We start from the raw sequence: 23771 nt of genomic DNA, 5'->3' as shown, positions 1-23771 counted from the left end.
ATATGGCTTACCCTGACCCAGATCCACCAACAATGGCAATCTTCTTTCCAGCAGGAACTGTAAAAGTCAGATTATTTAAAATGGGGTTTCCTGGAACATATTCAAAGCAAACATTGTTGAAACTGATCGATGATTCTTGAGGGCTGACAATAAGTTCTTTCGCATTTGTTGTATTCTGAAAACAAGAAAAAAGTTTAACTCTTGTCTTCTCCAATCACTCCTGATTACAGGGGCCTAAAAATATAGTCCTGTTTCACATTAAACATCAAAAGCTCATTTTTACCTTTAAAAATTAACACAATGGAAATAATATATTCATACAACAGCAAACAGTGATGCATTTGGCTTTCATTAGAGTACCCATTAAAAAATGAAAATAATTATCTTTTAAAAATGACAATTTGTCGAAAATTGCATTTTTCCTAACTATACAAACCTGAGGTCCTTTACATATAGTCCCTCCTCATGCCACCCCTCACTCTGCGTATTTTGCATGGGCCAAAAGCAAAAGTGATTTGTTTACCTCCCAGTCGCGCGGCGCGCGACTGTCGGACAAGCAGTTAACTACCATTCTCCCCTTGTTCGAAGCTTACGACCGTTCCAGCTGCCGCTAGCTACTTCCTATTGTTAAAGGACCTCAGGTTTGTATAGTTAGGAAAAATGCAATTTTCGACAAATTGTCATTTGTTCCGATACGTAATACAAACCATCGGTCCTTTAACAATAGGAAGACTCACTTCTTGGTGGGAGGAATCTGAGTCTTTTGATGAACAGACTGGTGTTCGTCCATCCCTGGAATGCCTCCCTGGTCGTAAGAGCGAGGGAGGGATCCAAGCCTCTGTCCGATTGATCGGGGTGTGCACCGCAGGATCAATGGTCAGACCTCTGGGCCGAGTACTAAGAGAGAGGCAAGCGTATCTCTTCGTACCAGCAAGCAAGAACTTGTTCCTGTTTGCAAGAGGCAACATAAAGTATGGGTTGTCTCAAGCTGGCATCCACTTCCTCCCCCTTGTTGGAGGAAGTGGTGGATATACGCTCCTATCCCTAGTGAAAGGGATAGGATGGGGCTCTGTTGAGTAGCTCACCTGCATCTTGTCCTAATCCAGCAGGGTGACGACCGTGTCCCTCTAACCACAGGTAGAGGGGAAGAAAAAGATGGGAAGAGGAGCCAGTCACACTCTCATTCACTCATCCATTCTTACGGTCACACCAGGACTCGATGCTGTTCAGCCTGCGAGGGTCTGGGTTCGCTACACAACGTGTTGAGCAGCCACCACGGGTCCCAAGGAAAAAGATCCAAGGACCTGTGGGCAATATCCCGAAGGTAGAAGGAAGGGCATGTGGTCTGGTTGGACCAGACCCCTGCCTTCAGTACCTGCGCCACGGAGAAGTTCTTGCGGACAAGGCAGCATCTCCTTCGCATCGAAGGCGGTGAAGTACATTAGGGAGGGGATTGTGAACGACTCGAACCAATCGTCAGGGACCGAAGGGTTCTGAGTCTTCGCTACGAAGTTCGGTACGAAATCGAGCGTCACGGATCCCCATCCCCTGGATGCTTGACTTCGCAGGAGAAGTCATGCAGTTCCTCAGAGGAAAAGAAGGAAATAGTCGCATGACCTATTCCTCTTCTCTACTTCGGTGATGTCCAGTACCCATACTGGTCTGTCCGTTTGCCACGAAGTCTCTCGCATCCTCCTATCCCCATGCAGCGAAGTTCTCGGTAGTGGATAGGACACCGACACTCCATGGTGGGTGTCAATGGTATGGGTACTGTGACAAGCTATTAAAACGAAGTAATGATTGCTCTGTAACAACCGAACTAAGTCACAGCGTAGTTCGTAACTGACTCGGGCGCTCTGACAGCTGCCGACTGACTGCGTTCGGTAGGAGGCAAGTTGTCAAAGCATCCGAGTAAGTCACGTGACCTTCGCCTTTAAAGGGTTATGCCGAGAGACCAAACAAATAATGTATTTGTTTGTCACCAATGCCGGACAGCGAGGTGATGATTCTCTTAAGGCATGTGCCCAACAGGCGAAAGTCAATTGCCTTCTAGAGACCGAGGTCCCTGAAGGCAAAACATCTCATGGTTGTTGAATCTCAGCTAAGGAGAAACAACACTATGTACCGTTGAAGACGAAGGTAGATATTGAATGCAACCTACGTCTTCACAGACAAATCGAGAGAAGGATTCTCAAGATTCATAACCTGTGCTTACAAATGACTGAAAACGCTAACCGCTATTTCATTGCTGTCCGGTGAGAAGTCGTAGTTGCAATGAAAGCGGGGCGTTCTTCAGTAATGAAACACAGGGGAAAGCCGCCTGAAGAACTGCTTCTCATGGGCTGAACATTTGGAAGTAGAGCTGTCAGGTCGGAGAGTAGGCGATGTCTTCTGACACATCTCGTAATTCGGGTTGAACAATGAACAATTGTACACCTACGAATACGAGATATTTTGAAGACAAACTCAGATGTCTGCAAAATCATTCGCATTATCGCAGTGCGATGCATCGGGAGACTTGTACAGACTTCTGTTACCGTGCGGTAAACAGAAAGATGAGAGTCCAAGAGATATCTCTATTGAAAATTCTCGCAATATCGAAGGCGATGGAATCTAGCGTCACAGCAGTAGATGGTCCTTCATTATTGCGAGAATCCCCATTAATCAGAGACCTAAGTCCATGATTGTTGGGCAGAGATACGGTTCGGTAGTCAATCAAACCAGGGGAGAGAGAGACATAACTGACCGTGCATCTCGGAGGCCCAGCTGATACTGAGCTGCTGTCAGGCAGTTCAATACGCAGTAGTTGAGCCTGAGCTCTCGCCGACTCGTCATCCTGAGTTGCCATGTAATCCATTATTCCATGAAGGAATGCGTTCGGCTAGAACTACCGAGCATAAAAGATATGCTCGAGCAATTATATTTAGGCGAAACGAATTTCGGTAAATATAAAAGTTGAAATGGTGTTGTCGTGACAAAACCATAAGTATATAAAATTGAAACTGAAAACTCCTGGGAGGTTGCAGGCAACCCCGAGTTGCAGTTCAATTAGAATACTTCTCTTCTAAGTCGCAATCCGTAGATAAACTAGGATATGCGCCTACCCCTCGGACAATTCAACTGCTTAGTAGAATCATGTCGCGAGGTTAATATACGTAGTATATTTGTAGGATTCTGAACAACGATCTCCATCCTAAATTCTTTCCTTCAAGAAAACAAAATAAGGATTGGAGATCGACCACCTTCGATCTCTATCAAAGAGTGAAGGAGAAGTCTTCCTCGAAGGAAAGCTTCAATGGTGAACAGAATACTAAGACGATAGTTCAAGCCAAATTGGATATTCCCGTCCGATCTTCTCTATTCCAGGTTGGTCGCCTACTGTAAGATAGTTTCTTTCAGCAGCAGTCTTCTTCCCAATGCTAGAAATTCCAGGAATTCGAGCATAGGCGAGGTTCCCGATTATCATGTAACATCGGGGATTCTCGTCTCGCTCACTTTAGACCGTGGTCTCGCCTAAGTGTTTGGAGATCGTAAAAAACTCGAACACTCTGAATGCGCTAGAAATTCCTTAGAATTCTAAGCAGTCTGCGAAACCCCCACCGAATTCGTGAAACGATATCGGCTGGTGGTCCTCTCGATTCCCGTAGAAATCGAGAATGGGGCAGGATCCCTCCTCAACGACCGGGGCTTACGTCAGGTAGGACCCGAAGGTCCCCCCGGTAGCGCAGTCCCGAACGTGGGATCCTACAGAGAAATCTCTGTAGGATCCCTCCCCTTTCCCTCGTAGCCGTAAGGAGAGAGGGAATGGGGGAGGAATTGGATACTCGCTCGCCTTCCCAGTGGAACTAGCAGTTGGAGAAGAATAGGAGCAGCCATCGCCTTGCGGCGATGGTCTCTCAGAGTCTGGGAAAACGTATCGTCAGGAGAAAACGTTTTCCCGCGGAGGGTTACGAACTCTCACTGTAGGTAAGGGTCTGCCGCCACTGTGAACGTCGTCTGGGTGGGGCTGATCGACACCTGACAGGGAGAGCCGATACCGTCCTCCGACTCATTCCAGTCCTCGTCGAGGTCGAAACCTCTCAGGAGGACTGAAGGAGTATTTAAATACGGTGTCCGAAGACACGTAGAAACGCCGCTGTCGCAGTAGAGGAGGTGGAAGTAGCTTGATCGACCGGCCAGAACTGAGAGAGCCTTCTTGTCCGGAGACGAGAGACTCTGGTTCGAGACAGAATCGGCAAGCTCCGATCGCGGCAGACCCACCGTCAGTTTGGGTTCCCTCTCGGGCCCCAAAACGACTCGAGCAGAGACGTGGGCTCTGTGGTGAGCGGCAATCCTTCCGCAAGGTCATTATGCTGACGAATCAGCTTAATGACTTCTGCAATTTCCTCTGTATCTCGGGAGTAACCGCCTCTTGCGGAGTAGGACCGTCCAGTCCTTCCAACAAGAACAGATCCCGAGATACTCCTCCTTCCGAAGGAGGAATAGCGGCAGACCCCTGACGGTCGCCATCAGCTACTTGCACGTATGTCCTGGTCGGTCCTAGAACCGTGCCTGGTCCATACGGTGTCATAGCGGGATCGCGAGCGGCGCACCTCTCGCGATCACTCATAGGTACCTCGCTCCTCCCGGTGTAGCCCAAGGAGGTTGAAGGTACAAGAGAGGCAGACCTGACGCTCCCCCCTAGCTCGCTGGCAGGACCAGCGTGCTTGGAGGGCTGCTGCTGATCGTCAACCAGCGGTGGCGATCGAGCAGCAGGCCTAGCCTTGCCGCTCGCCTGGGGCGAGAGGCTCGGCTGAGAACGTCGACGCTGATCTCTAGCGTCAGGCGAGCTGTTGCTGGTTACCATCTCCGCCCGGTCCCGATGGGAGCGGCGTCAGGTGACCTGCTAGGTTCGCTGTCGCGGTGAGACCGGCAAGCGTCCTCTCGGCGCGTCGAGCCGCTTGGTACCAGCCGTGGCTGGTACCGACGGCCGCGCTGGGGACCCCTTCCTCGCCTCAACTCGTGGCTGGTCAGCGACCGTCACGTCAACCCGAGCAGCCAGCTGGTCGCTGCGAGAGCGTCCACTGGCCTGACGAGAGTCGTCTGCACGACTCTCGCCAGTCTTCTGCTCCGCGCTTCGGTCTTGACGGCGAGCAAGCTCGGGCGTCAAGACTTTGGCTGGACGGTCTCCCGCGGGAGACCGTCCACTCGGTACTTCTCGCTAACGAGAAGCCGAGGCGGATCCTGGTTTAGCGGCAGAACCGCTAGAACCAGGCGAGGAAGTGCCAGCCGAAGCTGGCACTCCTCTGGTCCCCGTCTTCTTCTCCTTGGTAGAAGAAAAGACGGGCCCTGTTCCCGAGGGAGCAGGAGGACCAGCAGAAGAGCTCCCCGAATCGCCGGAGCGAGACGGGCCCTTAGAAGGTCCCGAAGGAGCCTTCTTAGGGGGGAAAACCCGGGTTACCAGCTGGTCGCTGCAAGAGCGGCCGCTGGCCTGGCGAGAGTCACCTGAGCGGCTCTCACCAGCCTTCTGCTCCGTGCCGCGTCTTGGCGCCGAGCGAACTCTGGCGCCGAAACTTGGCTGCACGGTCTCCCGAGGGAGAACGTACACTCGGGATTTCTCGCGAACGAGAGACCGAGCCGGAACCTGGCGTAGCGGCATCGCCGCTAGCACCAGGCGAGGAAGTACCAGAGCTAACCGATACTCCTCTGGTCCCCGTCCCCGCTATCTCTTCCCTACGGAAGGGAGACGGGCCCCGCTCCCGAAGGAGCAGGAGGACCAGCAGAAGGACCCCCCCGTCCCACTGGGGTGGGACGGGCCCTTAGAAGTTCCCGAAGGAGACTTCTTAGGGGGGAAGGCAGCCTTCTTCTTCTTCGGCTTATGGGCCTTAGAAGTCGAAGGGGAAGAGGCAGCAGCAGACGATGAAGACGAAGATGACAGCTTCCTGTTCTCCTCTTCCTCGTCAGCTCACGCAGGACAGTCGTCAAGTCCTCCATCCAGGCCGGAGCCGGGGCTATTGCCGAAGCAACACGGCCCGACTGCACCTGTCCGGAAGGACCTGGGACTGGGGAAGACACACCGTGGGCAGGACCAGCATGGACAGGCTCAGGAACCAGGAGCGACAGGAACAGCCACCAGCTCAGGAGCGGCAGGAACAGCGGCAGCGGTAGACCCAGAAGGGACAGCCAAGCCAACAGCGGGGAATCACTCAGCGGCAGGTACGGCAGGCCCAGCGATCGCCTCGTAGAATCATCGGCAGCCAGCGGAACCTGGGTCCTGGCGGCCGGTCCAGGGGCGAGCTGCTGGAACAGCGGAAGTCTGGGGCAGGCAACACGAAGAAACAGGCGGCGGCGGCAACCCCACCTCGGTACGGCGGCGGCCCTAGTAGCGGCAGACGGCGTCATCGACACAGCAAGGGGAGTGTAGACCAGGAGGGGGGGAGCAGCATAAGCGGCCGTGGTAGTAGTGGAGACCGCCCCAGACCTCGCTAGACGCTGCAGCAGCCCGTGGATGCTAGGCACGCCCTGCCGCCGCGGTGGTCCATACCTGTCCAAGGTCGTCTCCCACGGATGTAGTACCTGCGGTAACATAGATAGATTAGTAAGAGGGGTTCCCTCACGCACGGGGGGAAGACATGCCCCACCCCGAACGCAAGGAAGACCCCAAATACAAAATACAACGAAGAAGCTGAGCGGGGGGCAGGAAGGAAGACGAAGAATCGGATACCAAGGGAGTCGCGGGAGAGCTTTCCGACGACTTCCTGGCAGACCTTCGCTTCCCCTACCCCCGCACAGCAGTGAAAAGTAATATGAAAATGAAACAGAATACTGCCCTTGCGATTCACTTCATAGAACTTAAAGGGGAAAAGATCAATTCCCGGGTAAGAACGGAAACTTGATCCAATAATATGATGCTATCATAAAATATATATGAAAATGAAACAGAATACTGCACTTGCGATTTCACTTTCACATAAAAAAATCGTAAGGATCAATTCCCGGGTAAGAACGAAAATTGATCCAAATTAAATTTCATGCAAATAAATAAATGAAAATGAAAAGAATATTGCAATTGCGAATCCACTTCCATTATACAAAATTAAAAGGCTCGTGCCGAGCGCAATCACACTCTCGGTAACGAACGCACAGGGCAAAAATATAATGAAAAGAGTACTTACATTTTTCAATTACAGACTTTCGCCCAAATACATGACTCGGCGCGAGCGCGCCCGCCCTCGGTACCGAGACATAATTCAAGGGTTCAATTCATAAAAAGAGAGGAAATCGCCGCATCTACGGCGATAACTCCATGTTGGTTCATAATTAAGTAATGAAAATGAAAACAGTGTACTTACAGTTTCATTTTCAAGTCAAACAAACCATTAGTAGAAAACACAATATAAAGAAAGCATACGACGATGAAGCGGGCAGAGAGCGATGACGAACACGTCCTTCACACCCGCGGCCGAAAGCAAAAGTGATTTGTTTACCTCCCAGTCGCGCGCCGGACAAGCAGTTAACTACCATTCTCCCCTTGTTCGAAGCTTACGACCGTTCCAGCTGCCGCTAGCTACTTCCTATTGTTAAAGGACCGATGGTTTGTATTACGTATCGGAACAATTGCATATCATAAATAAAAATTACTTATTTTCAATCATGTTAGCACTAAAGTGCTGATTAGCAACTAAAGTTAGCTAATAATGGTTACAGCCATCCACACTAGACAGAGCCATCTATCTTAATTGTACTTGAAAGAACAAACATCTTACATTCGGAAGGATGACATGCAAGCTACTGATGACAACGCTAAGAATATATGCCAGTGAAGCACATGTATTCTCCATTCACGCCACTAATGGTATTGGCTTATTCTATACTCCGTACAGCATTGCCATGTTTTATTGTATTTTCTATTTTGTCACTATCATCAAAAAGACATTTCTACAAGTATTTCTTGTTGCCTGAAAACAGGTTATGCTATGGCTGTATGAGGGCATTTCAGGGAACTAGAGCACTATCAACTTCTTTAGCATTTAAAATAAATATGATGTAATTACTAGCTTATATAATGCATCCATGGGGATACATTTATAACTTACTCTTTTTTATTCATAGGTTTTGTCATATAAATTTCTAAATATATTTTCTATTGGTCATAACAGCAGACCAGGTTTTACAGTTCCAAATCAATCAGTTTTCAAACATGATTCATCATCATCATTGTCATAATGATCCATTTTCATTCCCTTCCTAATGGGTATAGTTTTCTGGGGTATCTGCAGCTACTCCCTCATGGACGGTAAACACAAATGCTTTTGTAACAAGAGCAGGTACTTTACTGACAACGCTCCAGGCTATTTCTTGGCCCCTTGTTAGTTCTCAGAACATTTAATATTCCTGTCAGTTTTAATTTTGCAATTTTTTTTCCTAAGGATCCATCACTGATAAGATACTTCCACCTTAGTAGCTATTCAGGTTGCATAAAAGTAGAGATGGTTATGGTTTTGATATGTATATTATTTTTTATAACAAAACTGATTTTTCTATACAATCCCAATAATTTTACAGGAAATTTATGCACCCCTCTTCCTTTCTTCCAGTGAACATGTATGACAACACAATAAGCGAATCTGTTTGCTATAATATTTGTCTGTTTTTTTTATTAAATAACACTCACAACTGAAAGAGGACACCCAGGCTTAACACCATATACATAAAAAATAAAGTGAAACAGGTAATGTAAGGTTACATTAGCCTCATAAAGTATACTGTACTCATTACAAATATCACACATGTTTTATAATGAGATCAATGAACAAACATGTTAAGTTTAACTGAATTATTATTTTAGCCCTAAACCCTTCCAAGCAATTATTTAGACCATCAATGCACACTATACACTTACCTTAATAGTTAAAGGTTCCTTCATCAAAGAGAACATAGTTTGCATATCGATAAGAGCCTGACGTACTTCACGATATACTGATCCCAAAAAATTTAGGGGTAGGGACAGCTGAAATAAGAGACCATTCACCATAACAAGGTCGCCAACACTTAGATTGCCTGATGAAGAAAAATACTACATTAATTTTTTGTTCCACAACAAACCAGTTATGCATAATTGGCCACTGTCAGTAAAATTACCTAAACAATCGATTTCATAAACAAAAAATGGTAGGCAATAATTAGATATGTACTGTTCTTGGGACACAAGGATGCCACAGATGAAGTCCCATCTTCCTATCTGCCCTCTTTCCAGGTAGAGGCCTATCTTCAGGAGCCCTGAAATGATTGGGATTCCACTGGCACATAGCCTTGGGCTGAAGGCTCTCCACTTTGGTAATTGTCTGCTGTTTCACATCACTATTGGATGTTTGCAAGACGGGAGAACTGCCCTGTAGGGATTGTTTTCCACACTGTTGAACACCAGATTTCCTCAGTACAGTTCTCTACAACTGGGTCCATCAGCTTTAGCACTATACAGCATGCTCCAGATACATAATGAACTGGAGGCCTATGCATTTCATCCAGTCAGTCCTGATAAGACAGGTATTGGCAAATTTCCAAGCATCACTGAATTTTCTGATAATGCTCCTTGCTCCTTTCTGACCTCAGCAGGAGTGGTCTCCAACCTTTTGCAATTCTTTGTGGATTTTCTGTCTCTTCCTGCATGGAGGTTTCTTCTGAAGCAACCTCATCAGGTTGAATGCTACTCCCTAAAGATTATCATCCACAACTGTTTATGTATAGATGGCAAAGTGAGCAAACTTTGTGATTTAGTGTGACAAAGAATAATAACCTTTTAACATGACCACAAACCTGCCAAATTTGATTCCAGAAGAAAAAGCAACTGCTTTCAAGACAAACTGACAATTTGCTTATTAAAGAATTAAAAGTTTGTAGTCTTGTTAAGGCTACTATTCATGGCGTCTGTAATAGTGATATTTTGTCTGACCTGGCTTGCCTGTTGAACTAGCATTTGCAGTATGCTACCAGGAACTCTTAAAATTACTTTGTGTCAGGGTAAAATGATCTACTTCCCTTCAATCCAAGGTGTAAGTACTTGAGGAGTTAGAATTATAAGAAAGGCCAAATCTGTAGAAAAGCTGTTGCAAAAAGAGGAAGGGATAAAGCCCCTGATAAGGAATATAGGAAGGAGAAACAGAAGACATTAGCCTTCTGCTAAGTGTTGCTAAGTGTCCTTGTCCTTTTGAATTGGTTTATCCCACCCCGAGAGATAAAATTAATTTTGATATAATGAAGAGGTTTAGTTTTGATGAGAATGCATCTTAAATACTGGTGCCACAAACTGAGGGATGAATGACCTGCTATGCATGGTTGCACACATTGCAACAGTAGATCAACTTAAGAACCAGGAATAAAAATGAAAACAATGTCTTCTGCTTGGAAGGACAGCTCATACATATATGAAAGAATGATAATCACTTAATCATCACTTCATTTTGAAAAATCTATTTACTGTTATACTAAATATTTGTAATCTAATAATAGATGAGCATAAGTGAAGGACAAATATCACTAAATAAAACACTTTTTTTTCTTTCTTTCTTAGATAATAATGCTGGTAGTAAGAAATGAAAAAGTGAAATTGAAAACATTACCTGCTATAATTCCTTTTGTAGCTAACACCATTATTGCAGCAAGTCCGACACTGAATATAGCACCTTGACCCCAATTTAGAAGAGCAAGAGATGTTGCTGTCTTCAGAGATGCCGTCTCATATTTTTTCAGAAACTTGTCATACTGTTGAGCTTCAAAATTTTCATTGTTGAAATACTGGAAATTATGACATATTTTAATACTATTAAGTTCAGCAAATGATCATAAGTTGGAGTAAAAGTATTTCCATGAAATATTGTAAATTTTCTATCATGTTACAAAACACAATCTGCCTATTCTACTACCTAGTTATGCTCCATGCACTTTCCTTCCTTCCTTATCCTTAATATGCCTCAATTTCGAAATGAATGTCTGAATTAAACAGTAACTTCTTTCACAGGAAACATATACAGTTCCATTATCTAATATAAACACCATAAGCAATATAAACTATATTATACAAAAGACAACACACAAATTCAACTAACCATTGCTTAGAAGGACAATAAAATTATGATCCAAAACAAAACATACTAACCTTAACAGTTTCATAATTAATAAGGGAATCAATGGCCCGATTTCCTGCCTCATTTTCAGCTTTGTTCATATCCACCCTGAACTTTGTTCGCCACTGGGTAATGCTTAGAGTGAATGCTGTGTATGCAGCGATGGATGCAAGGGTTACAGCAGCAAACTCAGGCCCACACTTGTATGCCTGTAAAAATCAATTTTGTGGATCATGTTATCAATTCTAAACCTTCATTTTTAAAAAGGCATACTCATCATTCAACGTAAGTATTAATTTCAAAATAAACACAGTTCCTTTTGCTCATAAAATATGTAATGCATCATTCGACAAGACAACTTGAAAGCAATTGCAATATTTGGTAAATCTCTAATCTGCAAAACTTTATTATCACATTACTGCAAATCAATACAGCGTAGTATACTAAAATAGCATGAATTTTATAAAATTCTAAATGGTATGCCCAGCAAGTAAAACTGAACATCCCCTACTTGGTAATAAATGGAAAACCACTAGGACTTACCAAAATACCTGACACTAGAGAAACTTCAAAAATTGTTGGAACAACATTAAAAACCAATGCTGACATCACAAAATTTATTCCTCTACTTCCTCTATCTATGGCTTTAGAGAGGGCACCAGTTTGTTTGTTCAAGTGGAAGTTGAGATCTAAACTGTGAAGGTGCAGAAAGACATTCTTGGCTATTTTCCGTATAGAGTTTTGGGCAACTTTGGCAAAAACAGCATTACGAAGTTCATTGAATCCAGCAGCCCCAATGCGTGCAATACCATCTGTTGAAAATCTTTGGCATTAACATTTGTTCATATTATATTTTGCATATAAAATCATTTGTTTGATAACATTATGATTGTAAATGATATTACACAACCATAACTCATCGTACAATTTTGTTTGTTTGCCACAAAATGTTCCTGGACAAACCTTCTTTGAAAGAAGATGAAGAGCATTTGTCTATAAAAGATGAACAGCACATGTATAAAAAGGCTCTATAGTTCTCAGCTCATACTCTTCTTGCCCACCAGAATGCAAACTTTGCTCCTCAGCAGACTAATGAAATTTTGCCAAGATTGTTATACCTCTTCATTTTCACTTAATTGCATAAAGAAACTCTTCCTCCTTATGATCAATGCGATTGTAACATTTTTCCCTGATTAGTGGACTCTCATATCTGGCACATTTAAGTGCAAGGTTTCATCCTATGATCTTACTGTCACATTTTATCTTTGGTTAAGATATTTTTTTCACGACAGTGTGCTGTCCAACTTTATGCTAACATTTCAGGCACTGCTACTTAAACTAATGTCAGTTACCAACCACTTCTGACCGAGTTACAGTGTTACCATATGCAACTATTTGAGATTTGCAAGTCTTCTTTGTCATTCAAAACCTCAAGTGTGATATATTACCATATTTAGTGGCATCTGAGCCATACTTAAAAAAAGTCCCAGGAAATTCACAGTGCATCTTATGCAGGGAGGGTCAAGTGTAAGTTAAGCCTATGGACAAAGAGGAACTGGCTCAAGATGAGTAACATATCCTACCCTCAAATGTACACACAAACATGACCAATTTTTAATTACTTTGTATTTTTCATAAATAACAAACCTGAGGTCTTAACATTAGGAAAATCTTCTAGCACTAGCTAAACAAAATCTGGAAGCTCAAATAATTTTGTGAGAGCTAGAGCTCATGACATTAGGGGCCTGAGCACTTCTTTGGCATTCAAGAAAAGTATGTCTGTTGAGAAGATTTTGAAAGCTAACCCCCAATGGGGAAATTTTTTTTTTTTTTTTTAAATATATGAAAACTTGAGGCCTTCAGACTTGGCTGCTTGGGTATAGTACACATTTATCACAATTTACAAATTATCCAGCTCCCAGGACCTCAGTAATTTCAAGATACAGATCAATAAAGACAAAGTACTATACTACAGTACGTATTCTGATAACTGACCCAAACCATATAAAATAATACTTACATCCAATCATCAAAGATATAGCTGTGGTAGTTACTGCTGAAACTGGATCAGCCATAGAGAGTGCTTCACCAGTGTGTTCATTTAGATAATTGATGGCATCTTTAAAAATAAATGGAACCTGGACATTGAGAAGCTTAGCTCCTACAAGCAGACTAAGAGCTGTCATCACACGTCCTTTAACAGCTGGATTTCCCTAAAATTGAAGAATTTTGACAATTAGATATTTTTCCTTACTGAATTTGCACTTTAAAAAATTGTTAGCAACGTATAACCTCTTACCTATCTATAACCCATGTGACTGATGACCATCCATACATAAAACTGAAGGAAGCCATTATTATACAATAAAAAAGGCCTAAGCCAAGAATAAGGAATTAAAGGTAATAAAAAACAAATAGCCTGAACCATTTAGTAATCAGGGTAAACTATTTAAAAGGTAAAAATACTTAGGTAATACATTAGAATGCTAATTTTATTTTACGTGTTAATCACTGAGTAGACAAAGCAAGAAAATGGTTCCAACAGAAGCATGATGAGTAGAATATCTCTATGAAATAAAAACAAAATTTCCATATAACCCCATCACTTATAGTAATGCCAATATAGTTTTTCATGAAACAATAAAAAACTTCCAGAGGAAGAAGAACTACATGGGGTAGACATTGCTGCTCATGCACAGCTAGTTTGTTACACACCAAAACCACTACTTATTTCAATTTACAGGCATTGCTCAGATAAAGATTCCTGTTACACCAATAACAGGTCATCAACTAAGAAGATTACAGCTTGATCATAGGGATATTGTGGAATCTTATGATTTCAGCAGCATATGCTGAAATCCTCATTTAAAAATATTGTGCTGGATAATCTAAAGTCTGAAGACTGAGAATATCAAATTGCTGACTATAAGAAACAGGTTATAGAAAACTCTGGCTTGTCGACAGCACTGAGGCAGCTTACTCAATATACCATGCGACAGGGAACCTTCTGATTCAGAGGTCAGATTGTTCACCTGGTCCAAATCCCTTGAGATTACAGAGCTCATGAGGAAGCTAAATAACCCCTCAAAAGTGCCAATTTAACTCTGAAGTGGTTCTGAAGGGGCAAGACCCTCAAGCCTTAACAGATCCCCACAGGCAAGTTGGATCTTTTCCCAAATGAGAGGCTGACATAACAGTCTACCCTGGTGAAATCATAAACCATCACAATAAACATTTTTTCTTAATAAAATAATCTTTGTAATCCACCAGTTTGTACTTTGCCTAATAACAGTTTCAACATTAAAGTTTTAGCAAATAAATGCACTTAGCATACTTACATAAATAAAAAAATCTCATTCAAGTTATGCTTTTAATAGGAAAAATACTGAACAAAACTATGTACTGTATACCTTTGGCCATACGTATGATGCTAAAGCTCTAATCATTTCTCTGCCAGAAACTTCTTTGGTAGTAACTCCCATATAATCTCTTGACAAAGCTGTTGCTCCTGGATGGAAGCAGTTCCTTACACCAAACTTCTGATGAGCATGCCATGCTTGAAATTTTTTTGTCAGTGGACCTCTCACACCAGCACCATGTGTACTTAGTTCAGCCTATTATGAACATAAAAATGTTATTGTTAGTATACAATAAGGTTTTGTACATACTTACCTGGCAGATATATACTTAGCTATACGTCTCTGACGTCACGACAGAATTCAAAACTCGCGGCACACGCGACAGGTAGGTCAGGTGATCTACCTTACCCGCCGCTGGGTGGCGGATGTAAGAACCAATCTCCCTTTCCAGCCAGAATTTTTCCTTCCACCGGTCTCCTGAGGGGAGGCTGGGCGGGCCATCAATCGTATATATCTGCCAGGTAAGTATGTACAAAACCTTATTGTATACTAACAATAACATTTTTGTACATGAACTTTCCTGTCAGATATATACTTAGCTGATTGACACCCTTGGTGGAGGGAAAGAGACAGCAATATAAATATGGAAAAAAGGGGAAAACAACACTAGTTGTAGGATGTAAAAACAACCTTGGTTCTTACCTGTTTAGGCAGAAGACTTCGTAGTTACTGTCTATGAGTCTGCGTTGCCTTAAGAGCTTCAGCGAGGGCGTGACCTACAGCTGACAGACTCTTTGGGTCTATCAAAGGGATTTGGTTGTCCGCTTACTTGATAGAATCCGAGCAGGATCTGTCAACGGGGATTCGCCCACTTATATGACAGAACCTAACCACTATCATTGCAAGGAGCTCAAACATACACCGATCACCTAACCAATCTAATCATTGTTAGCACTACGAAATGAAAAACATGCCTACCCGCATGTTCTTTCAAACAACCAAAAACTTACAACCTAACAAGGGGAAAAAATATATACTACTAAGGATATGTCTCAGCTCCCTGCCCCAGCACCGAATCCGCCGATACGTACGGGCCTAACCCGAAGCATTTTTCATACGTAATTTTGACGTCTCTCAGATAGTGGTTTGCAAAGACTGAGTTGCAACGCCAGAATGTTGCCTTCATAATATTACTCAGGGATATGTTTTTGTTAAAAGTCAATGACGTGGCAATAGCTCTTACCTCATGAGCTTTTACCTTAAGAACTTTGTATTGACTTTCCTCACATATCGCATGCGCTTCTTTCACCAGGCTTCTGATAAAGAAAGAAAGCGCATTCTTCGAAAGTGTCCTCCTTGGATCTCTTACAGAGCACCAAAGGTTGACATCATTGCCCTTAAGTTTTTTCTTTCTCTGTAGATAGAATTTCAAACTTCTTACTGGGCAAAGAGACCTCTCTGCTTCCTCGCCTACTAATGCAGACAATCCTTGTACTTCAAAGCTCCTAGGCCAAGGATTTGAGGGGTTCTCGTTCTTGGCTAAGAACGAAGGAAGGAATGAACAGATAGCTGCATCTCCTCTGAATCCCACATTTCCTTCTAGTGCATGGAGTTCACTAACCCTTTTTGCGGAAGCCAATGCCATGAGGAAAATTGTCTTCTTCGTGAGGTCTCTGAACGATGCAGACTGAGGCGGTTCGAACTTATTGGACCTCAGGTAACGTAGCACTACATCCAGATTCCAACTCGGAACCCCTGGAGAAACCTTCTTGGATGTTTCAAACGATCTTATTAGATCATGAAGGTCATTATCTTCTGAAATGTTTAAGTTTCTGTGCCTAAACACTGCAGATAGCATGCTACGATAGCCTTTAATGGTTGATACCGCCAATCCACTTTCTTCCCTAAGGAAAGTAAGAAGTCTGCTATTTGTGTCACAGAGGTACTGGAAGAGGAAAAGTGATGGTTCCTACACCATCGCCGAAAGACGTCCCACTTCGATTGGTAGACTCTAAGGGTAGAAGGCCTTCTTGCTGCTGCGATAGCCGTTGCAACTCTTGCCGAAAAGCCTCTCGTTCTGACCAAACTTTTGACAGTCTGAAGCCAGTCAGATCTAGAGCGGGGAGGTGGTTTTTGTGATACCTCTCGAAGTGGGGTTGTCTGAGCAGATCGATCCTCTGTGGTAATGTTCTCGGAAGATCTACTAACCATTCCAGTACCTCTGTGAACCATACTGTGCGGGCCAGAACGGGGCTACCAGCGTCATCCTTGTTGCCTCCGATTCTGCAAACTTCTTTAGAGTCTCTCCCAGTATCTTGAATGGAGGAAAAGCATACGTGTCTAGACCCTTCCAATCTAGTAGGAACGCGTCTATCGACACTGCCCTCGGGTCCGATATCGGAGAGCAGTAGTTGGCTATCCTCATATTCTTGGCTGTGGCAAAGAGGTCTATATGAGGTTTGCCCCAAAGTTTCCACAGATCCTGGCAAACATCTTCGTGCAGAGTCCACTCTGCCGGCAGGACTTGATCTTTCCTGCTTAGGAGGTCTGCTCTGACGTTCTTTTCTCCCTGTACGAACCTGGTAAGGAGACAAATCTTCCTTTTTTCTGCCCAAAGCAGAAGTTCTTTTGCTGTCTCGTACAGGGAGAAAGAGTGAGTCCCCCCTTGCTTCCTGATGTAAGCCAGGGCCGTGGTGTTGTCCGAGTTGATCTGAACTGTTGAAGCTAGGACGTGGGGTTCGAAAGCTTTCAAAGCTAGCCAAACCGCCATCAGCTCCTTCTTGTTGATGTGCCAGGTCACCTGTTCCTTGTTCCAGGTGCCTGACACTTCTCTTGAGCCGAGCGTCGCTCCCCAACCTGTTTCCGAGGCGTCGGAATACAACACTTGGTTGGGGTTCGGAATGTGAAGGGACATCCCTTCTGCAAACTTGAGAGGGTTGGCCCACCAAGAGAGGTCCTTCTTGATTTCCTTTGAAATCTCGAAAGGGAGAACTCTAGGTTTTGTGAATGACACCTCCAGTTTCGATGGAGAAAGAACTGGAGAGGTCTGAGGTGCAACCTTCCTAGAGAAAGGAATTGCTCCAACGAGGAGAGTGTCCCCAACAAAACTCATCCACTCCTCGCTGTGCATACTTCTTTCTCTAGGAAAGGCTTTGACTTTCTCTGACCCTCGGGCTATCCTTTCTGGAGACGGAAAAGGCCCGAAAATCCAGAGAAGCCATCCGAATCCCCAGATAGATACGATCTTGACTGGGGATCAACTGAGACTTTTGAAAGTTCACCAAAAGTCCCAGCGAACTTGCCATGAAAAGGGTCTTTTGTAGGTCCTCCAAACATCTTTCCTGAGACTTGGCTCTGATCAGCCAGTCGTCCAAGTAAAGGGACACTCTGACTCCCTCCAAATGTAGCCATCTTGCTACATTTTTCATTAGGCCTGTAAAGACCTGAGGGGCTGTTGAAAGGCCGAAGCACAAGGCCCTGAACTGGAATATCCTTCCTCCCATCATGAACCTGAGGTATTTCCTTGACGAAGGATGGATAGGCACATGGAAGTAAGCGTCCTGAAGATCTAGGGACACCATCCAGTCCCCTGGCCGAAGGGCCGCCAACACTGAGGATGTCGTCTCCATGGCGAACTTCCTCTTTTCTACAAAGAAATTCAGGGCGCTTACATCCAGAACCGGTCTCCATCCTCCTGAGGCTTTTGGAACTAGAAAAAGGCGGTTGTAAAAGCCTGCTGAGCAAGGGTCGTTCACTAGCTCTATAGCCTCTTTCTCGAACATTAGTTCCACTGCTTGTGTTAAAGCAAGGCTCATGATGGGATCCCTGTACCTGGCCACCAACTCCCTCGGAGTCGTTGTCAACGGTGGTCTTTCCGTAAAAGGAATCAGATATCCTTTCCTTATTATAGAGAGGGACCAGTTGTCCGCTCCTCTCTTTGTCCAGGCTTCCGAGAATCTTAGAAGTCTGGCACCTACTGGTGTTTGGAGGACTACTTCCCTACTTCTTAGCTCTGACAGAGCGTGAGAAGGATCTACCTCTCTTGAAAGGTCTATTACCTCTCGAGGTAGAGGCTCTAGAAGGGGGGCCCCCTCGAAAGGGCTCCTGTCTAGCTGGAGTCTCCTTCTTAGTCTTCGTCTGGAAGGAGGTCTTAGGCTTCCGTGCCGACTGTGCGAGCATGTCCTGAGTCGCCTTCGCAGAGATAGATCCTGAGATATCCTGTATTAACTTCTTTGGAAAAAGCAGAGGCGAGAGCTGCGAATACAGGAGAGAGGCTCTTTGGGCATGCGAAACAGACTTCGTGAGAAAAGAGCAGAAGACTGATCTCTTCTTAGGATCCCTGCTCCAAAGAGGGAGGCTATTTCGCTCGATCCATCTCTAACTGCTTTGTCAATGCACGTTAGAACACTGTTTAGATCTTCTGGCGAAATAGCATCCGGGTTCTGAGTCTTCTTAGCCAAGACCCCCAAAGACCAGTCAAGGAAGTTGAAGACTTCCAAGAACTCTAAACATTCCCTTCAGCAGGTGGTCAAGCTCGTTCATAGCCCAGGTCGTTTTGGCCGACAAAAGAGCCGAGCGTCGTGCTGCATCCACCAGAGAAGAGAAGTCCGCATCCGCCGATGAAGGAAGACCCAGACCTAAGGGTTCTCCAGATCGCCTACAAAATTCCAAGTCTGCCCGTAAGCTTGGAAGGAGGGAAAAGAAAACACAGTTTTCCCTTATCTTTCCTTAAGAAAGCAGCCAATCACCAACACCTCTCAAAGCCTTCTTCATTGAGATGGTTGGCTTCATCCTCACACAAGAGGAAAACTTTCGTCTTCTTCGAAGTCGAGAATAAAGAGAGAGGCGACGGAGGAGCGACGGGAGTAAGGGAGTCTCCAAACTCTTGAAGAAGTAGATCTGTAAGGATCTTGTAGGACGAAACTGACGAGTCCTTCACCAAATCCTCTTCTGAAGGTTCAACTTCATCCACTGAAGAACCCTCCGCTTCTTTACGAGTGCAGTTAGCCTTCTCTAAAGAAATGCGCCTGTCCAGAGAGTGTCTAGTAGTAGACTGGCGCCTATCAGGGGAAGCCAAAGTTTCTGGAGAGCTCCTCTCGAATGAGTCCTTCTACTCTGATGAGTGCGTGCTCTTTGCTCCTTAATCCTACTCCTAGAATTCCGGGCTTCCAAGGGGGAGCGCCTGCTAGGAGAGGAGAGCCTACTATGCTCAAGGCGCTTCTCAGGATCCATGCGCCTATTCAAAGGAGAGCGGCTGCCAGGCGAGCTGCGCCTACCATGAGGCGAACGCCTACTAGGCTCTTGGCGCCTACTTACAGGAGGAGCGAAGGTCTGGAGAAGGTCGCTTACTAGGAGACCGGCGTCTACCATGCTCCACAAACTTCGCTCCCGACTTGTGTGTCTCTTCAAAAGGTAGTCTCCCAGAAGAGACATATCTTTCAGGCTCTACGCGCCTGTCCTGAATCGAGCGGCTAAAAGTAGAGCCGCGCTTATCAGGAGAAAAGCGCCTATCCTCCGCACCACGCTTGGGAGCGGGAGAGCGTCTACTTGGGGAGTAGCGCCTACTAGGCTCAAGGCGCCTAACATAAGGCGAGATCCTGTCTCTTGATGAATCCATCAAAGAGTAGGCTCTCTTATCCGGAGAATGAAGGATCTTCGTAAAAGAGCGCGAGGACGAGGCTGTACGCCTGTCTTTAGACGAACGCCTACTAGTCGCTAGATCCCTTCCTACTGGAGAGATGTAGTCACCAGGAGAAAGCTTCTTGGGCGATTGATGCCTGGAAGACGACAAGCGCCTGCTGAGGGAAGAGCGCCTCCTTCCATCCGCTGATAAAGGAGAGAGAACCGACTCTGACTGAGACGGTAAGACAGGTGAAGGAATCCTAGACTTCTTGACAGGGAGAGAGACGTCTTTCCGCCGCGTTCCTCCTGCCAAGGAGCCCGCCAGTGCCGAAATCTGCGCTTGCAGTCCCGCAAGAATTCGAGCTGGAGATCTTGTAAAATCCTCCACCGGAGAAGAGGCTCGAAGCCTACTATGAGGCGAGAACTCTTGTTCCCTCCTGGGTTTCTTGATCTCTACTTTCCGGCTCTTCTGGAAAAACTTCCGGGCTGGAAGGAAAGGAGCCAGGCGCCTTCCAGGCTCTCTTCAGCGGTCGTGAAGAATCCGAGGCGCTCCATCCTCTTCTAGGTGAAGGTGAGGAAGACGAAGAGAAGCATTGTCGCAATACCTCCTTCTTCGCGCGAACAAGGGCAGCCTGGGTACGAGCATCAGGATCTACCGAGGGGACGCCTGATCGGTGGGAGTTCTCCCTAACCTTCCTGCGGCTTTTGACTTTCCTCCTCCACTGGGACTGGGAGTCTGGAAGAGGTCTAGGCCTGGAAGCATTAAGGAGCCGATCAGACGCACCCTCCACTGCACTGGGGTCACTGCACAATTCACCTTCACTACTCTTACCTTGCAACGAACGGATCTTCTTTTCCATGCTAAGGATCGTGGCTCTCATGGTTGCCACTTCCGTAGTCGTATCCTTAGGTTCGATGCAGGGCGCAGGAGCTGAAACTGGAGAAGGTTATAATAAGCTACAACAGGATTTTCTTCTACCTCGCTAATACGAGACTTACTAGAACTTCTAGAAGAAGCACCTTTCTCACCCTGTCTTTCTCTAACTTCCTCAAGTAGGAAGAAAAAAGAGCCTTCCATTCACCCTCATCCAACTTCTCACACTCATTACACGGGTTATCAAAAGAACATTCTTTACCTCTACATTTAAAGCAAACTGTGTGAGGATCTACCGTAGCTTTCGGTAGTCTCACCTTGCATTCATCCATAGCACACACTCTAAACATAGAAGATTTCTTAACCTCTAACTCAGACATCTCGAAATCAAAGAAAAATCCAAACACAATCCACAAATGCGTATGCCAAGCCAACAAGATCAGGTACTTCACCGAAAGTCAGTCCAAATAAATCCACGGCAACGAGAAATGAATAAAGCTGTCAGGAGGTAACAACCACAGGTGAGTCGTCACCGGCGACAGAAAAATTCTGGCTGGAAAGGGAGATTGGTTCTTACATCCGCCACCCAGCGGCGGGTAAGGTAGATCACCTGACCTACCTGTCGCGTGTGCCGCGAGTTTTGAATTCTGTCGTGACGTCAGAGAACGTATAGCTAAGTATATATCTGACAGGAAAGTTCATGTACAAAATTACAAAACAGAATAAGTAAACAATATAGATGAGATAAAAAGTCAGTTATAAGAAAACCTATATTTTTTTTATTCAACCCAATAATCACCTAATTGCCCTACTGTACTTTCATATCATAAAACCTCAGGCTCAGATTTCAATTAAAAAAAGAATGAAAAAGTTTTCCACTGCATACATGTCAGTACCACGTTTAATAAAAAAAAATTTGCACCCAGCTCACTTTTTATAAAGACACATATGTAAAAAGCAAGTAATATATGGATGGAAAGAGAGTACCCACTAATGGCAGTCATCTGTTATTGGCAGGGGTTCCGTTCCCGAGGGAGTGCCGATAAGTGAAAACCGCCATTAACCGAAACTTGGTGATTTAAGGCACCAATAACTGGTTATCATCACCATAAGCACCATTATGGCGCTGATACCCGGAATTTGGTCTGTTACAGCATCATAAATTGCTGATTTTAGAGCACCATAAAACCGGATCGCTGATAACCAAGTCTGCTCAAAGTGGAGACTGCCTGTATCTGATTAATGAATTTGCCTGAAAAGATGACAATTTTTCAAATAAACTGTATTTATAAAATAAAATACACTGGAATATTAAATTTAGGCCAAAGACCAAGAGCAGGGACCTATGTCATTCAGTGCTGAAAGGAAAATTTAGAGTAGAAAATTTAAAGATGCAACAGGAGGAAAACTTTGCAATTGCATGAAACAATTGTCAGGAGAGGGTTGAAAGTAAAATGAAGAAAGAAATAAGATCAGAGGTACAGTAAAAGTAATGAAAGGAGTTGCGGCTAGGGGCTGAAGGGGTACTACAAAGAACCTTCAGTAAAGCCTACAAACTAAAGGTTGTTACAAGAGGACTTAATAAATGTAATAAGTGAGTCTAGTATGTACTTTGCAGACCCCCACTTTTTCCTCTGGCTACAGTGAGACATACAAAGTTAATTATAGGAAGATTTATGGCAATAGACTTCAGGTTTGTATACCTATGAAAAGTACAATTGACTTTACATATTCTCATTTCTTACACAAATGAAAACCTGTCTTTCTCCTACAAAACTCTCTCTTTAAGTGGGAGATAACCATGAAACATCTCCTGCTAGGCCATTTTACACAATTCTCATTCCCTTTCCAGTACTGCTAGTATTCTTGTTTATTCAGAATTTTACTATGTAACAATCATTATCTTGATGCTACATAAATCACTGTCTCCTTTGTTTCAAAATTTATTTTACTTCTGCCACTGATCAATTATTGTGTGACAGCCATGTTGCAAGTAGCTCACGTTACTGTGTCATGCATGGAATGTTCATCTGAGGAAATACTCCTCATGAAACACCTTTATTGCAAAGTTCTCAAGGTGGAACTGGGAAAAACCTCACAAAATATATCAAGCCAGTTTATTTACTATTTGAGATGTACAGATTTTTGGTTCATTTAAAACTTGCTACAAGTTGAAAGGCAATGGCTTTGGCATTCTGAGACAATCTTCAGCAAAAATTAAAATGCGCTATGACTCCTTCCTTACTGTGGCTGATTATTTATGAAAATTTGGCTATAAACCAAGCTCTGCGGCATTTTCAGCCATTCAGCACTGAAGACAGTGACAAGAGGGGGCTGGAGTGATTGGAGAGTATGCTGGAAGAAACAACGAGGGAATGGTGGTAAAGAAAAACGCTAAAAAAATGGATGCAGTGAGCATCCAATGAGGTAATGTAACCAATCTTTAATAATGTCTAAAGTGCACGATGTGAGCTGCACTGATAGGATTACCCACAAGTGGGCTAGTATCCTTGCAGAAATATACAAGCATTACAAAAAGCTCAAAATTCACTCATTATTGTACTTGAAAAATAACATCCAACAACCTAGTGCAATAGAAAAGATGATCAATAGGATAAGTATAATTCATTTTAAATGAAAAAATAACCAGCTTTATTAACAAAGATTAATTTTACTGGCACATCAAAGAAGATTTAGGCATAGAATCTTAAATGTGCATTTTAGTTTCATTTACCGAGATTCTCATTATAATTGTCATAATTTAGAGGCATTACAATTTCCATAAAACTTTATAAAAAATTGTAGTATTGTACT

General features: G+C 44.3%; 1 protein-coding gene across 2 annotated transcripts in view; it reads right to left on the bottom strand.

Annotated features, from left to right (window-relative positions):
• The window catches only part of LOC135214907 (iron-sulfur clusters transporter ABCB7, mitochondrial-like), a 41271-nt gene that overhangs the window by 10909 nt on the left and 6591 nt on the right, over nucleotides 1-23771 (bottom strand). For both annotated transcript variants that reach the window (XM_064249374.1, XM_064249373.1), the window contains 7 exons: nucleotides 14513-14716; nucleotides 13123-13315; nucleotides 11646-11914; nucleotides 11135-11311; nucleotides 10599-10773; nucleotides 8882-9039; nucleotides 12-175 (listed from right to left, as the gene is read on the bottom strand). In XM_064249374.1, coding sequence (XP_064105444.1) covers nucleotides 12-175; nucleotides 8882-9039; nucleotides 10599-10773; nucleotides 11135-11311; nucleotides 11646-11914; nucleotides 13123-13315; nucleotides 14513-14716 — 1340 coding nt within the window. The remainder of the gene's footprint in view (nucleotides 1-11; nucleotides 176-8881; nucleotides 9040-10598; nucleotides 10774-11134; nucleotides 11312-11645; nucleotides 11915-13122; nucleotides 13316-14512; nucleotides 14717-23771) is intronic.

Source organism: Macrobrachium nipponense, chromosome 46, assembly GCF_015104395.2.
Source record: "Macrobrachium nipponense isolate FS-2020 chromosome 46, ASM1510439v2, whole genome shotgun sequence".
NCBI lineage: Eukaryota > Metazoa > Arthropoda > Malacostraca > Decapoda > Palaemonidae > Macrobrachium > Macrobrachium nipponense.
Note: the sequence above shows the minus strand (reverse complement) of the source record. Positions and strands in the feature narration are given on the sequence as shown.